Raw genomic sequence first — 13,285 nt, forward strand, 5'->3', positions numbered from 1 at the left:
ATTAGGCTTGTTTCTGTTATAACTTAGTTTACTGATAAAAGTATTGGTGTAAGTATAATTTATATCATCACATGCTTAAGGGAAAGCTTTATATGTTCTTAGTTTGTCAATAATAGCAGAGCTTGGAGATAATAGATTAGATCTTTTTTTTTTCTGCATTCAGAACTGAGATGCTCTTGCCAATATTTTGTCCTGTACATTCTGTGCACATAGTTCTACTTAGAGTGTATAATTATGCTATTGCATGTTGCAGCAATGGTATTCTGCCAGAGAAATAAGAAACGCTCACTCTTGGAGCTAAAATAACTTGTTTGCTATTTTATATCACAAATGAGATGGTGAAAGAGGAGTGACTAACTATTTTTTATGTGAAGGATCTAAATTAATGAACTACATAATATAAAATAACCCAAAAGATAATACTTTGAGACTTCTGACAATGCATTAGTAAAAATATATTTCAAAGAACAATCATGCACTTGTAGGAGGATGGACTGAATAGGTCTTTTTCTCTCTGTGAATTTTATAATTAGTAGGGTATGTTTGTTTTATTTTTGAAGTTGAGAAAATGAGTTTCGTAGCCAAAATGTTTCTTACCACAAAATATCCATTTTCAAAATATGTAATCTTTGACAAGCTACATTTTCAAAAGCACAAACAATGAAGTCTTAATTAGAATACTTGTTGGCAGTTTCAGGAGGGAGTCAAAGAATCATATTTGCGTAGAGACTGCACCTGTCAGAAAAAGTTAAGGCATGTTGGCCCAGTAGTGTATGAAGGAAGTTCGCATTATGAATGCATTTGTGGCTAAAGTGTTGACTTCAGCCCTCAAGGACATCAGTTCTTTTTAATTTCCTCTGTTTCATAAGCACTACATTTACTTCAAATTTAAAAATTGAAGAGTGTGTGTGAGAGAGAGAGAAAGAAAGAGAGAGAGATTATAAGCATAATTGCTTAAAGGTTTAATCAGTAGTTCTTTGACTGGTTGCAGACTTGTGTGTTACCAGTGCACTGAAGACAGAGAACATTGCCTAGAAATACCTGTAGGAGCACTGCATGTGTTTAAGAGTAGCACTGCCCTGACCCCTTCAGTTCCTTCTCACTGCCCGCAGCTTGACTCAGATCGTGCCATGTGATACCTTAGCTCACACTTCTGTTGTTCTCTCAGCTAGTTTTCTCTCGATATTTTGTATATAGTTAGTAGTAGTGCCCTAGGCTCAGAGAGAGTCTTCCTCCTCTTCTAAAAGGAGTGCTGGGTGGCACTGGGGTTCCTGGAGTGTTCAGGATAGAGCTGAGCCATGTACATGCTCTCCTGTAGAGAAGCAAGATCATTCAAGCACTGTACTATCAACTCTCGTACTGCCTGTTGGGCGGCCATTGAGTCTAGGACCAACAACATCAGCTTCAGCACTGATCATATCGATCCCACAGGCTTATCAAACAGCAGCAGATTTACTCTTCCTCTTTGTTCTGGACTCACTTTTTGATATAGGCCACATGCCTTTACGTAGTCCAGCATGTGAGATTGCACCTTCATCCTCTTCAAACTTTGTTGAAGTTGGTCTGTCTCCCAACTTGTCAGTCATTGGATGGGTTGTCCAAGTGCCATTGGTGATCCTGGAGTCCCTAGTATGGTGGGCAGATCAGAACAATATATGTGAAGGTGTCTCCTTTTCCTGTCCTCCACTAACCAAGACTATAGTTATCCATGCCTCCACACTAGGGCAGGGGGTGGGGTTGGGAAACGCATCTAAGTACATTGAAAATTCAGGGTTTGTGGACAGAACAGGAACCCTCCTTTCACATCAACATCGTGGAGCTTTGAGTGATTTACAATGCAAGCTGGAACTTTTGGGCTCAGATCAAGGGCACAGAGATTCACATACTTACTGACAATACCACTGCAATGTATTATGTGTACAAGCAGGGTAAAGCCCACTCCAACTAGCTCTGTCAGGAAGCAATAAAGTTTTAGAGTAACAGCCGTGTTAGTCTGTATTCGCAAAAAGAAAAGGAGTACTTGTGGCACCTTAGAGACTAACCAATTTATTTAGCTCTTCTGCATGGAGGATGCCCTCATTCCTATAGCCGCAGACTTCTTGGGTGCTCCGAATTAGTTGGCTGATAACCTCAGCAGGAATTTCTCCGAGAATCACGAGTGGTCTGTGAAGAACAGCATTCTGAGGTCCATCTTCAGAGAATGGGGCATTCCAACTATTGAACTGTTTGTAACTAATTGCAACAAAAAGTATTGTCAGGCAGTTCAACAAGTCCTACTTAATAGTAGAAAACCCTCTACTAGGTCTGCCTCTTTGGCCAAGTGGAAAAGTTTTTTGGTTTGTTCACTGGCTGGAGGAATTCAGCTGTGTTAGCCTGCATTTTGGACTACATATTAGTAATCCTCAGGTCTCTCTTTCAGCTCATTGAGAGTCCACTTGGTGACGATCTCGTCATTCCATCCTCCAATCCAAGAAAAGTCAGATTTCTCTAATTCCATGGTAGTAAGATTTCTTAAAGGCATTGTCTATCCTCTTTACATCTGTAAAGCTAGCAGTTACTTTGTGGGACCTTAACACTGTGCGGGCTGTCCTTATGGGACCTTCTTTTGAGCCCCTAGCAACTCATTCTCTGTCTTTCCTTTGCCAAAAAAAGCCTTTACGATGGCCGTAATATCCACAAGGAGAGTAAGTAAACTGAAGGCCCTAATGATGGGGCCTCCATATAGGCAGTTTGTCAAAGACAAGGTGACCTGAAGGCCATACCTTAAATTGTTGTCTGAATCAGTTTCACATTAACCAAACAATAGTATTTTTTTCCTAAGCCTCACTCAAATGCAGATGAAGAACCCCTTCATTCATTGAATGTGAGATGATCCTTGGTATTCTTTCTGGAAAGGACTGAACCATTTCATGCATCACCTTGGCTTTTTGTCTCCTATGTGGATCGAATAAGGGCCAGGCAGTTTCTGCACAGAAGATGTCCAAATGGATTACTTCCTGCATTACGATAGAATATAGGGTAGCTCAGGCCAAACTTCCACAGAGACTGGTGGCTCAGTCGATGAGGGCCCAGGAAGCTTTGGTCACTTTTCTCAGTGAGGTCTTTGTATTGGATATTTGCAGGGCCACTCTCTGGTCTTTCATGCATAACCTTTGCCAGACACTATCCTGTTAGGTGCTGTGTCTAGATCAGATGCAAACTTTGGAAAGACAGTTCTGCAGTCACTGTTTAAGTATTCTGAGCCCCACCTCTTTCTGTTACTGCTTGTGAGTTACCTGAGTGGAATACATGTCTAACCACTCAAAGAAGAAAAAATCGTTACTTACCGATTCAGTAACTGTTGTTCTTTTGAGATGTAGGTGCAGACATATATTCCACTCTCTGTCCCCTCTGTATCAGAGTCTCCACTCGGGATTCCAGTTCAAAGGAACTCAGGTCACTGCCACTCTTAAATATCCCTAGGAAGGGATTTGAGGGTCAGGGGCACACGCGTGCCCCACTGGGTACTGCTAGGCAAAGTTCTCCCATCTTTTCACACTGTGCACATGCACGCCTGAGTGTAATACACATCTGCACCCATATCTCAAAGAACAGCAGTTGCAGAATAGGTAAATAACATTTTTTTTCATCTTTTACATTAATTATGTTCCTTTGAGGATCAATATTTTTAAAATACTGGATACATCTTTATGTTTGTTTGTTATTTTGCAGTGGAAAATGAAGATGAAGCAGAAAGAATTCTCTTTTCCTATGGGTATGGTGCTAATGTTCCTACAACAGCCAAAAGGCGGCTAAAGCAAAGGTAAAAACTGTCTCCCTGGTTTACGTCTAAACTAAATAAAAATAGATTCAATATATCATCCATTTTGGAAGCCAGCCATTTTGAATGATGCAAAGTAATTTTATTTTTTAGATAACTGTCCAATATTCAGAAATCTTTAAAACAGTGGTTTTGTGGTTTGTGTGTATAAATAGGTGCGTGGATATTTTTCTGCGTTATTGACGCTTCATATTTTTTTCTTTATCTTTCAGAAAGGTAGGTATCTGGATGCCTTGAGTATGCAAAACTCAAATAGCTGTAAAATCAAACTAGTTGAAATAAATTTTCAGCTAATTTAACATACCAATAGTGAACTCAGAAGCACAGCTGTCAGGAAAGGGGAAAAGTCCAAAGTTTCAGAGCATCATTATCTCATCTGAATTGTGTGCATACAAGGCCTGATTCACCTGTGTCTCTCTCCAGTTTACTCTGGTTTAACTTCACTGAAATCTGTGAAGTAGCAGTGTAAAACTGAAAAAACACAGTGGTGAGTGAATCAGGCCCATAGTATTTTCTGAATGTTAGTATGTTAAATATGTACCTAAATATATACAATGTGGGCAAATTGATGTTTCTGCTAGAGTCATAAGTTTTTTATTTCATTTGGGTGTTTAAATAATTAATCTTAATATTGTGTTAGACAAGGAGGATGAGGTAATATCCTTAATTGAACCAACTTCTAATGGAGAAAGCTTGTAGTTCTTGGCAGATCAGGTCTTCAGTCACTCCTGGATTGTATTTAAGACATTTTGATCACATTCTGATATCTACAGATAGTTTTAACAAAAAGTATAACTTGAGAAAAGAGTGCATTTGTTTGTTTTTTCATTTTCTCAAATTGTATTCAGTCCAAAGAGGGAAACTTTTCTCAAGTATGGCTGGCTTTTACTGCAGAAATTGCATCTACAACTTTTTATGTATCCACCCCCAAAATTAACAATTGTATAATTTATTGAATATCATTTTGAACAGAAGTACACCACTGTAATTACTGGATAATATTAAGGACAAAAGGAGGTAGTCCCCTAAATCTTCACTCTCTGCATAAACCTATGTACCATTTCCTGTTTACTTTGAATTTGTTTTTAAAATAGGTTATTTCAATATGTGTCATACCAGGACACATTTTTCTCCATACGTATGCAAAAAATTAGTATGTATACAGTTTAAAGGCCTCATGCCAAGTAATAAGATTTGCATAGTATTTGATTTATAGATGCTTATTTTGCCTTACCATATTGGTATTTGCATCTAGATTCTTTTCTTAGAAAACTGCATACGATAATCTCCAAAATATCACCTGTAAAAAAAAAAAAAAAAAAAAAAAAAAAAAAAAATCCCATTTTGGTGTTCATAGTAGGAGGCTTTTCAGTACTCTATACCTTAAATTCCTAAATCCTTTGGCTCCAATATGGGAAGCCTTTTACTACTGTTTCTGTAAAACAGCAACCACCTAGTGTCTGCAAACCTTAGTTTCTTGGTACTGTACTGAAAATGAAGGAACTTCAGGGAGCCACTTGTCTGGTCTATATTGCTACTGCTGCATCACATCCATCTACTTGTCTTGGAAGGGGGGAAAAACAATTTTTCCTCTGAATTATATCCTGTTTGGGTGCCATTAGTGCATCTCATTGTGTGTGTCTCTATTCTTTTGTGTGTCATGTAAGATATAGGGTATGTCTACACTAGGAATGCTTTACCAATGAGTGTACTATACTAGCAAAACTCTCCTACTGTGGGCATGGCTATGCTAACAAATTTGTGCTTTGCAGCAGTATAGTAAAGCCAAGTTATACAAATAAACAAGTTATACTGGTAAAAGTGCTGTTTTTGCCTGTATAGCTGCATCTACACTAGGGACTTCTGCCAGCGCAGCTCTGTTCAGGGATCACACCTCTTCACACCCCTGACTGACACGTCTGTGCCAACAGAAGTCTGTAGTGTGGACCTAAGCTTAAATATATTTTTCCATTATGTCTGATTTTGATCACATTTGAGTGATTGGACCTACAGAGGTTCATTGTTTTAACTCAAATCTTTCTCAAAAACACCAAAATAGGTATTTTGCTCACTTTCCCTTCTTTCATAAAATATTGGGGTTGTAGCAGCCCAGCAACTTTAAAAGTGCTGCAACTGCAGGTGTATTTTGTCCATAATGGATGGAACTTAGCCACTGTTTCGTCATCAGTCATGGAGAAAGCTGTGTCTAGCTGGTCTGTAAGATCTATGCCCACAGAGCACTGGAATGTCAGTTGCAGGGTGAGTGCATGAAGGCACTTTGGTCTTCTTTTGGCATTTCCTGGATTCAAGCCAGATGGCAGAGTTGAGCATCCCAGGTTGTCATTAAGAGGCTCCATCAGTGTCCTCCAGGTTTGGTTCAGGACTAATGAGAGGTCCAGAAGTTGTGGATTCTTGAAACAAGTGCTTCTCTGTTATGTTGAAATAGTCATCACTGTCATTGGTTCATCAGTGTAGCATCCCAATGTGGTGCTCCATATTGACTTAGAGAGCAGGATCTCTTCTCCCGCGCAAGCATAGATGCGTAGGCATAGGTCAGCTGACTTCCATGATGTTTTTCTCAGGTGCATTGGCACCTCTCTCACTCTTACTGCTCTAGGACACAGCAGGATATATTAAACCTCTGTGGCATGAGGGAAGACTGTCAAAACCCCTTAGTGTGGTACCTTTGGAGGAAAAAAAAATTACTTACTTGAACTTCTTGTTCTCTGAAAATTAAGTGCAGTAGATCAGTGCTTTCCCACCTGTAATTCCTCAGAGTGGTAATTTCTGAATTTTTTTCTTTTCTGTCTTGTCATTTTTTCACTTTGCATTTGGAAAGAAAAAGCACATAAATACTGCTAGTCGTCTGACTGCAGTTTCACTGTCTAATCAACTAGTAACAAAACTTTTTTAATAAGTTGTTAATTATATGTTCTTTGTTGCCCATCAGCTGTTGGATATCACTTGGCTAGTCTGTTTCACACAAAGAAGCAACAGAAGACTTGATATACAAGGTTGTTTAAAAAAATCATTTTCATCTAAAAATGTATTTTGGAAAATAAATCCTGAAAAGAAAAGATGTGTGTTTATATAGTAAATCAGTACTTCACAAATTTTCAAAAGCTGAGCCCCCATTTAAGAAAGATTAAACTAAGCAGGTCTTCAACCTTGCAATGTTTTGTTAAATTTTAAAGTCATTCCATTTTATTCTATTCTATTTTAATTTATTCATCTTCCACATGCCTCTAACTAGTCCTTTGCTCTCCTATCTCGAGGCACGTCTCACACTTTGGAAAACACTGCTCTAGCTTAGCTAATTCACATTGGCACTATTTTTTCAGTGAATATAGGTATACATTTTCAGAAAAAGTATAGATTTATTTTTTATGTGCACTGCAATATTGTGGACTTGTATAACTAAAGCGCAAAGTAAAAAGAGCTCAACAAGGCTTGACTTTAATTTGATTAAAATAAAAGCATTACTTCATATTTTCAATTTTGTTTTGAAAACAGTTTTACATTTTTGATATGGTACATAACTTTCAATTGAAGAAATGGTTAGAGCACAAACAAATGATGCTCTTATTTTGGAATTAGCTTTTCATACTGTTCTGTAGAATCTGAGTATGCGGTATGATCAATTTTTTTAAAACACTGTTCTAATAGACATCAGTATTTTAACATTTGTGACATTTGATTTATTTGCTTTAAATAGAGACTTGCACATTAGAGCAGACTTTAAAAATGCAACACTCACTCAGATCTTTCTGTTTAATGTGGTATTTCACATATACTTGTACTGAATAAAAGCTTATTTCCACAGTCAATCTCTCCACTTGAACCTGCACTGAACTCTTAAGCCTATGTTTGTGATGACATAATCTGTTTCATTGGTCATAAATTCAGTATTATGACTTCACAGCAAGGTCAAGAAGGAAGAGAAAAATAGTTGCAAAAGATCCAAAGCCATATGTAGTTAACTAGTAAACGAAGCAAACACATGAAAAACAAGAGGAGAGTAAATAATTAAATCAGGATTTATGTTAAAAGGTTCCCAATTTAAATCCAACTGTAAATATTCTTTAAGTGATTGTCTGCATGTATTCCACTTCTGATGCTCATGTACCCCATGAGTGCAAGATCAGAATCTTTTGAATAGCAGTGTCCATAGGGGCATGCTAGCACCTTGTTGCCAGGGTGGGATGGCCACAACCACTCTCCAATTTACCACCTGTGGCTGGAAGACAGAATACCTGCAGTGTCCATGTCTCTGTACACTGCACGATTTAGCTTTTCACTTAGTTATAGTTTTAATTAGTTTTATCCTATTGGCCCATTGGCATTTTTTAAAAAGATTTTAGGGTTTTTAAGCCCCCATGCCATCTCCAACACCAGGACCACACTGGACATAGCAGAGTCCAAATCCCCAGGATTCAAGACCTGCTATTCTTGCGTGGGAGTAATACCCATCAGTGATGGACCCTCTACGTGCCTCTTTGGTCTGGGGAAATGTATATACTATGAAAGTGGTTTATATTTTGTTCCTTCTCTAAAATGATGCAGAAGTCCAGGGAGTCTCAACTTAAGCTCATCCTCCTTCAGAGCCCCATGAAAGCAAGAAGACTTCCTCCAGGTCAGACCACCTCTCAGAGCTCCTTGGTAAGCCACCAGTTCACTCCAGTCTCCTGATTCCATTTGATGCTGATGAAATCCCATTCCTCCACCATGTAGTTAGCCAGAAGTTCCTTCACCTCTTCAGCCCAATCCTCTGAAGAGAGAGGACAGAAGGAGCAACATTATCATGGTAAGCGGAGATGTAGAGCTTCTGTCTGGCCCCAAGCAGATCTAGCTTATGACACAGTTTAAGGCCCAGATCGGATTCTGCTAAGTCCTTGGCACTGATTGGCCACTGACCAGCCTCAACATACTCTCCAGCCATCAATATACCTGGTACCAGCAGCTTTGGATCAAAACATCCAGCACCAAAACAGCACACACCAAGGCAGCCAGCACTGGAGTACACAACACTGAAGCCAATGGTGTAAGAACACTCATTGAACCTTCTGGCACTGATGCTGAAAACCCCAGCACTGAAAGAGCACTGTCTGACTGAAACTCTGGCTTTGTACCAAATACCTTAACATCAACTGCTTCCACAGCTTATGCTCAAATAAATTGGTTAGTCTCTAAGGTGCCACAAGTTCTCCTTTTCTTTTTGCTTCCACACCAGTCATCCTTTCTTCTGTGTCTTCACTTGGGGAGCCTCTCTTCATGGTACCTATGCCGTTCACGGTACCAGTTGATGGTACTGGACAAGCCTGAGTCTCTATTTGCTGTCTTTTGCTAAAAAAGTATCTGCTGTGGTACTGGTACTGCCTCCACAGGAGCTGCCTATCCTTCCTGAATATTCAGCCATGGAGGAGGTATGTTCCTTCTCCTCGTTGGACTTGAAGGACTGGAGTGATATGTCACCTAACTAGGTGCCTCAGTCCCCAATCCCTACACCATCTGAAAGGAGAAACTACAGGACAGTTGTGAGCATTACACTGCATGGTACCTGTCATGGCCCACAGCCCCTTTCTAGAATCCCATGTAGTCGTGGCCTTCTGGGGCCCACAGGGGATGCACTTTAGTCACAGGGTTTCGACTGCCTCTCAGGTGACTAGAACAAAGTCACCCTCCCCTTGTAGACTTCAAGAGGGTCACTGCGCTCAGCAGGCACCTCCTGCACCATATGCAGAGTGAACAGGAGACCTTACAGCAGATAGAAGCCCAAAGGGTCCCAAAGTTGATCTCATCCTTTTCACTTGCCAACGCTGTGACCCCAGTTGTTCCAACCCCACTTGATAACTACTGGATCTTCTAGGAACTTCCCAGGAGGGTAGACAACACACTGGAATTCCTGGTCAAGAGACCACATGAAAAGTCAGACAAACTATTCGGTATCCTGCAGTAGTTGTTCTCTGGGAGACTGGCAGTACCAATAAGTGAGGGCTTATTGGAACCAGCCAGGCATTTTTGGAAGATTCCTGTTCCCATGGCACCTACATCTAAGAAATCAGACATGTCCCTTCTAAGGGCTTTGAATATTTCTTCAACCTCCAGACACCAGATTCTCTGGTCATAGCCATGGTCCACAAGAGGTACCAGCAAACAGGGGTCCACTGAAGTGACTCCCAGGGATAAGGCCCTAAAAAGTTGGCCGGAGGTGGAAACTCATTAGCCGGTCTATAAATGTGCATTGTGAACTAACAAGTGCTCCTGGCAAAATACAACTACCTGAATTGGGCCTGGTATCCCAATTAAAAGATTAACTCCCACAGGAGTATGGAAAGGAGATGCTCAAGGCATCCTGGTTGCAGTCTTTGGGAATACTGAATGAGATTCAAACAACCATCGAGGACCTCTCCTTCAAAGGCTTTGCCCGCAGTGAGGCTTTTCACATGTTGAAGGACTTACAGTGATCTTTCCCTCCCTGTCCATACACACCCTATCTCCCAGAAGGAGAGAGTACTAACTGTATGCCTTGTTGGAACCCCAGGCATAACTAACAGTGTGAACCTAAGGATATGAACCAGAGTAGGCCTGGCCTTGGCAAAACTAGCAAACTAGGTTATTGGCTAACCAAGTAGGCACTTTCCTGACTGGAGAGGATGGTACAAGAACACCCAGAATTCTCAAGTAATTACATGAACACTTTCATAAGAGATGGTACAGGAACACACCGTCCCCTTGTAAGATAAGGATGAGATGACAGGATAATGGATAATGATGTTTTGTTCACAGTAGCAGGTACAAGGAGAAGGGTGGTAATTAGCAACGTCTGGAATATAATACATAACTTGTTTGTATCAATGTAAAAAAAGGAGAAATCATAGGAGGGGCATCTTTGGCCAGATGTGGGGGCAGCATCCTGATGCGCTGTCTGAGCTGGTACCATTGTTGCTGGTACCGTTGCTCACCAGCTTCTGGTGGAAGACCACACTGTTTTCTCTCATTCAACAATAGCTGGAGTTCTCAAAGGTCTCATTCATGTTTTCCTGCCATTCAGGGAGATTCCACTTCCTGAAACCTCAACATTGTTTTAGCAGGCTAAATGAGACTTCAGTATATTCCTTGTACCATCTATTCATGAAGACTGCTTTCCTAGGGGCTATTCCATCAGCCAGGAGAGTAGGTGAGATTTCAAGGCCCTCATGGTGGAGTCACCTTAAGCTCCATTCCACAGTGACAAAGTGACTTTAAGACCTCAGCCCAGGTTTTTACCCAGAGTGGTTTCTGACATTCATTCTAACCAGATGATCCACCTATACTTCTTCCCCAAGCCTCACATTACCCTGGGTGAAGATAAACTCCACCCCTTGGATGTTGTCAATTCTCTTTCTTACAATCTGGACAGAATAAAGCCATTTAGGAATTCTTCTAGATTGTTCCTAGTATTTTTCAACAGAATGAATGGTCAGCCTGTCTCTACTCAGGCTGTCAGATAAGTAACCATTACATCCTGAAGTCCATTTCAATGTTATACATAATTATAATATCACGTAAAATTATTTTGTGTATAAAGTACAGTATATTTTTGTTTTATGTTTTTGTTTTGGAAGGTAACAGCCTTCCAATATAATTACTTACACTGAACTAATATAACATTGTAAAGTGATAGAGGTAAATTACCTTAGTGAACAACGTATCAGAATTACGTTTTTGTGGGGATGTTACTTTGGTGCAGTTAAAGTAGCATTGACTTATAGAGCCCTGCACGGATACAAACATTTGTATCTGCATTTGATACACAAGCTGTATAAATTGTCTGCAGATTTGCGGGGCTGTATATAACAGCTCCACAGGTCACCACACAACAGTGACACAGGGCTGTGCCAAACCCTCAACTGCCCCCCACTTGTCCCTAGAGACTTCCTGCCTCATGCGCATCCAAGCTGTGATCCATAAGAATGGTCTGTGGATACCCATAGATTTGCAGCGCTCTATTGACTTGTTCTTCCAATTTTGACTATTATTTATAACATTTTACTGTGTATTTTTTACCTCTTTACATTTTAGCATTAGTGAAAAATTAAAGCAAGCAAGTTCTCAAATATAAGTGCTAGAATGCATTTTGCATGTTTTGGAAAACATTCCACATGAACTTTGTTTATGTATGTATGTATGCATTTATTTATTTATTTATTTGCTTACTTATTTACTTATTTATTGGCACAGTGTTCACTTGGCAAGAAGGTTACTGCAGCTAGAAAAGCAAAACTCATTGCTTGTAAAAGATCTGGAACATCAGAAAGAACAAGTCACACAGATTTCACAAGAGGTAAATTACTTCCACAAAAGAAAAAAATATATAACGAGACCATAAATATTGCAGAGTAGTCCTTTACAGAATAGTTATTTTCTGAACAAAGTTTATTATGTATTTGCTTGCTGTCTAAAAATGACCTTACAATTAACAAAAACACATTTATGCTAAACCTTTACAAAGCAATTTATAGTGTATTGTAAAACAGAGATCAAAAGGAGAGATTACTTTACAGACTAAACAAAAATGTAGGCTAAACAAAAATATAAGCTCTGATTTCTGAGCAGATGACTAACTAGCAAAACTAGTTTGGTATTTTCTATGATGGTTAATTTTTCAACTAGTACCTCATTACTTCTGACACAGGTCTGCTTTTTTAAATCACTTTTTAAGATATTACTTATCTGTTATAGCTCCCTACTTTTGCTATATTTGTTCAGGCCCTTTAGTCTCTTAACACACAAATTTAGGTTATTTCTGGGTGATATCTGATAATATCATTATGCTAATTACTTTCAGGAAAGTTCTGTATTCTGTTTTTTTAAAAATGTTCCCTAACGTAATGTTAGTTTAATGATTGATGAGTACTTATATATTTTACAGTACATTATTTTTATCACTTTACTAGCTAAAGTCATATTACTTGACATGGAGAGTGAATAATGAAAACAGAGTGAAATCCCACAGACTCAAATTCAGTAATGCCTAGAAATTTTTAAATTTTCCTTCAGACTCTCATTTTAAGAATGAAAGAGCTTCATTAGTCTTAAATTATCAGAGGTGACATTACCACCTTATTGAAGTCCCAGGCAGATTATGCTTTAGTTGTGAGGTTTAATAGTTTGATTTTAAGATTATCGTACCACTTAATTTGAATAACAGAACTATACTGTATTCTTACAAATGTCCCTTTAATTTGGAACAGCTCTGACTGACATTTCTAGGTGACAAGTTTTGAGGCCTGTCAATCATAAAACTTTAAACACTTTAAAAGCTGTTTTAATTATGTTGAAGGTAAATTTATAGTAATTTCACACTGCCAGCCACAGATTGAATTGGGATGGCGTGCAGAGGAACAGCGTACCCCTACCTCTCTCAAGTTTCCTTCATGTGCTCCAGAAACTAAACTTTTATTGGTTCAAACTCCTTAGCGAATG

General features: G+C 39.2%; 1 protein-coding gene across 2 annotated transcripts in view; it reads left to right on the forward strand.

The window, feature by feature from the left end:
• The window catches only part of PIBF1 (progesterone immunomodulatory binding factor 1), a 165,147-nt gene that overhangs the window by 105,219 nt on the left and 46,643 nt on the right, over positions 1-13,285 (forward strand). For both annotated transcript variants that reach the window (XM_074961959.1, XM_074961967.1), the window contains exons 13-14: positions 3,712-3,802; positions 12,041-12,143. In XM_074961959.1, the coding sequence (XP_074818060.1) occupies positions 3,712-3,802; positions 12,041-12,143 (194 nt within the window). The remainder of the gene's footprint in view (positions 1-3,711; positions 3,803-12,040; positions 12,144-13,285) is intronic.

This window comes from Natator depressus, chromosome 1, assembly GCF_965152275.1.
Source record: "Natator depressus isolate rNatDep1 chromosome 1, rNatDep2.hap1, whole genome shotgun sequence".
Lineage (NCBI taxonomy): Eukaryota > Metazoa > Chordata > Testudines > Cheloniidae > Natator > Natator depressus.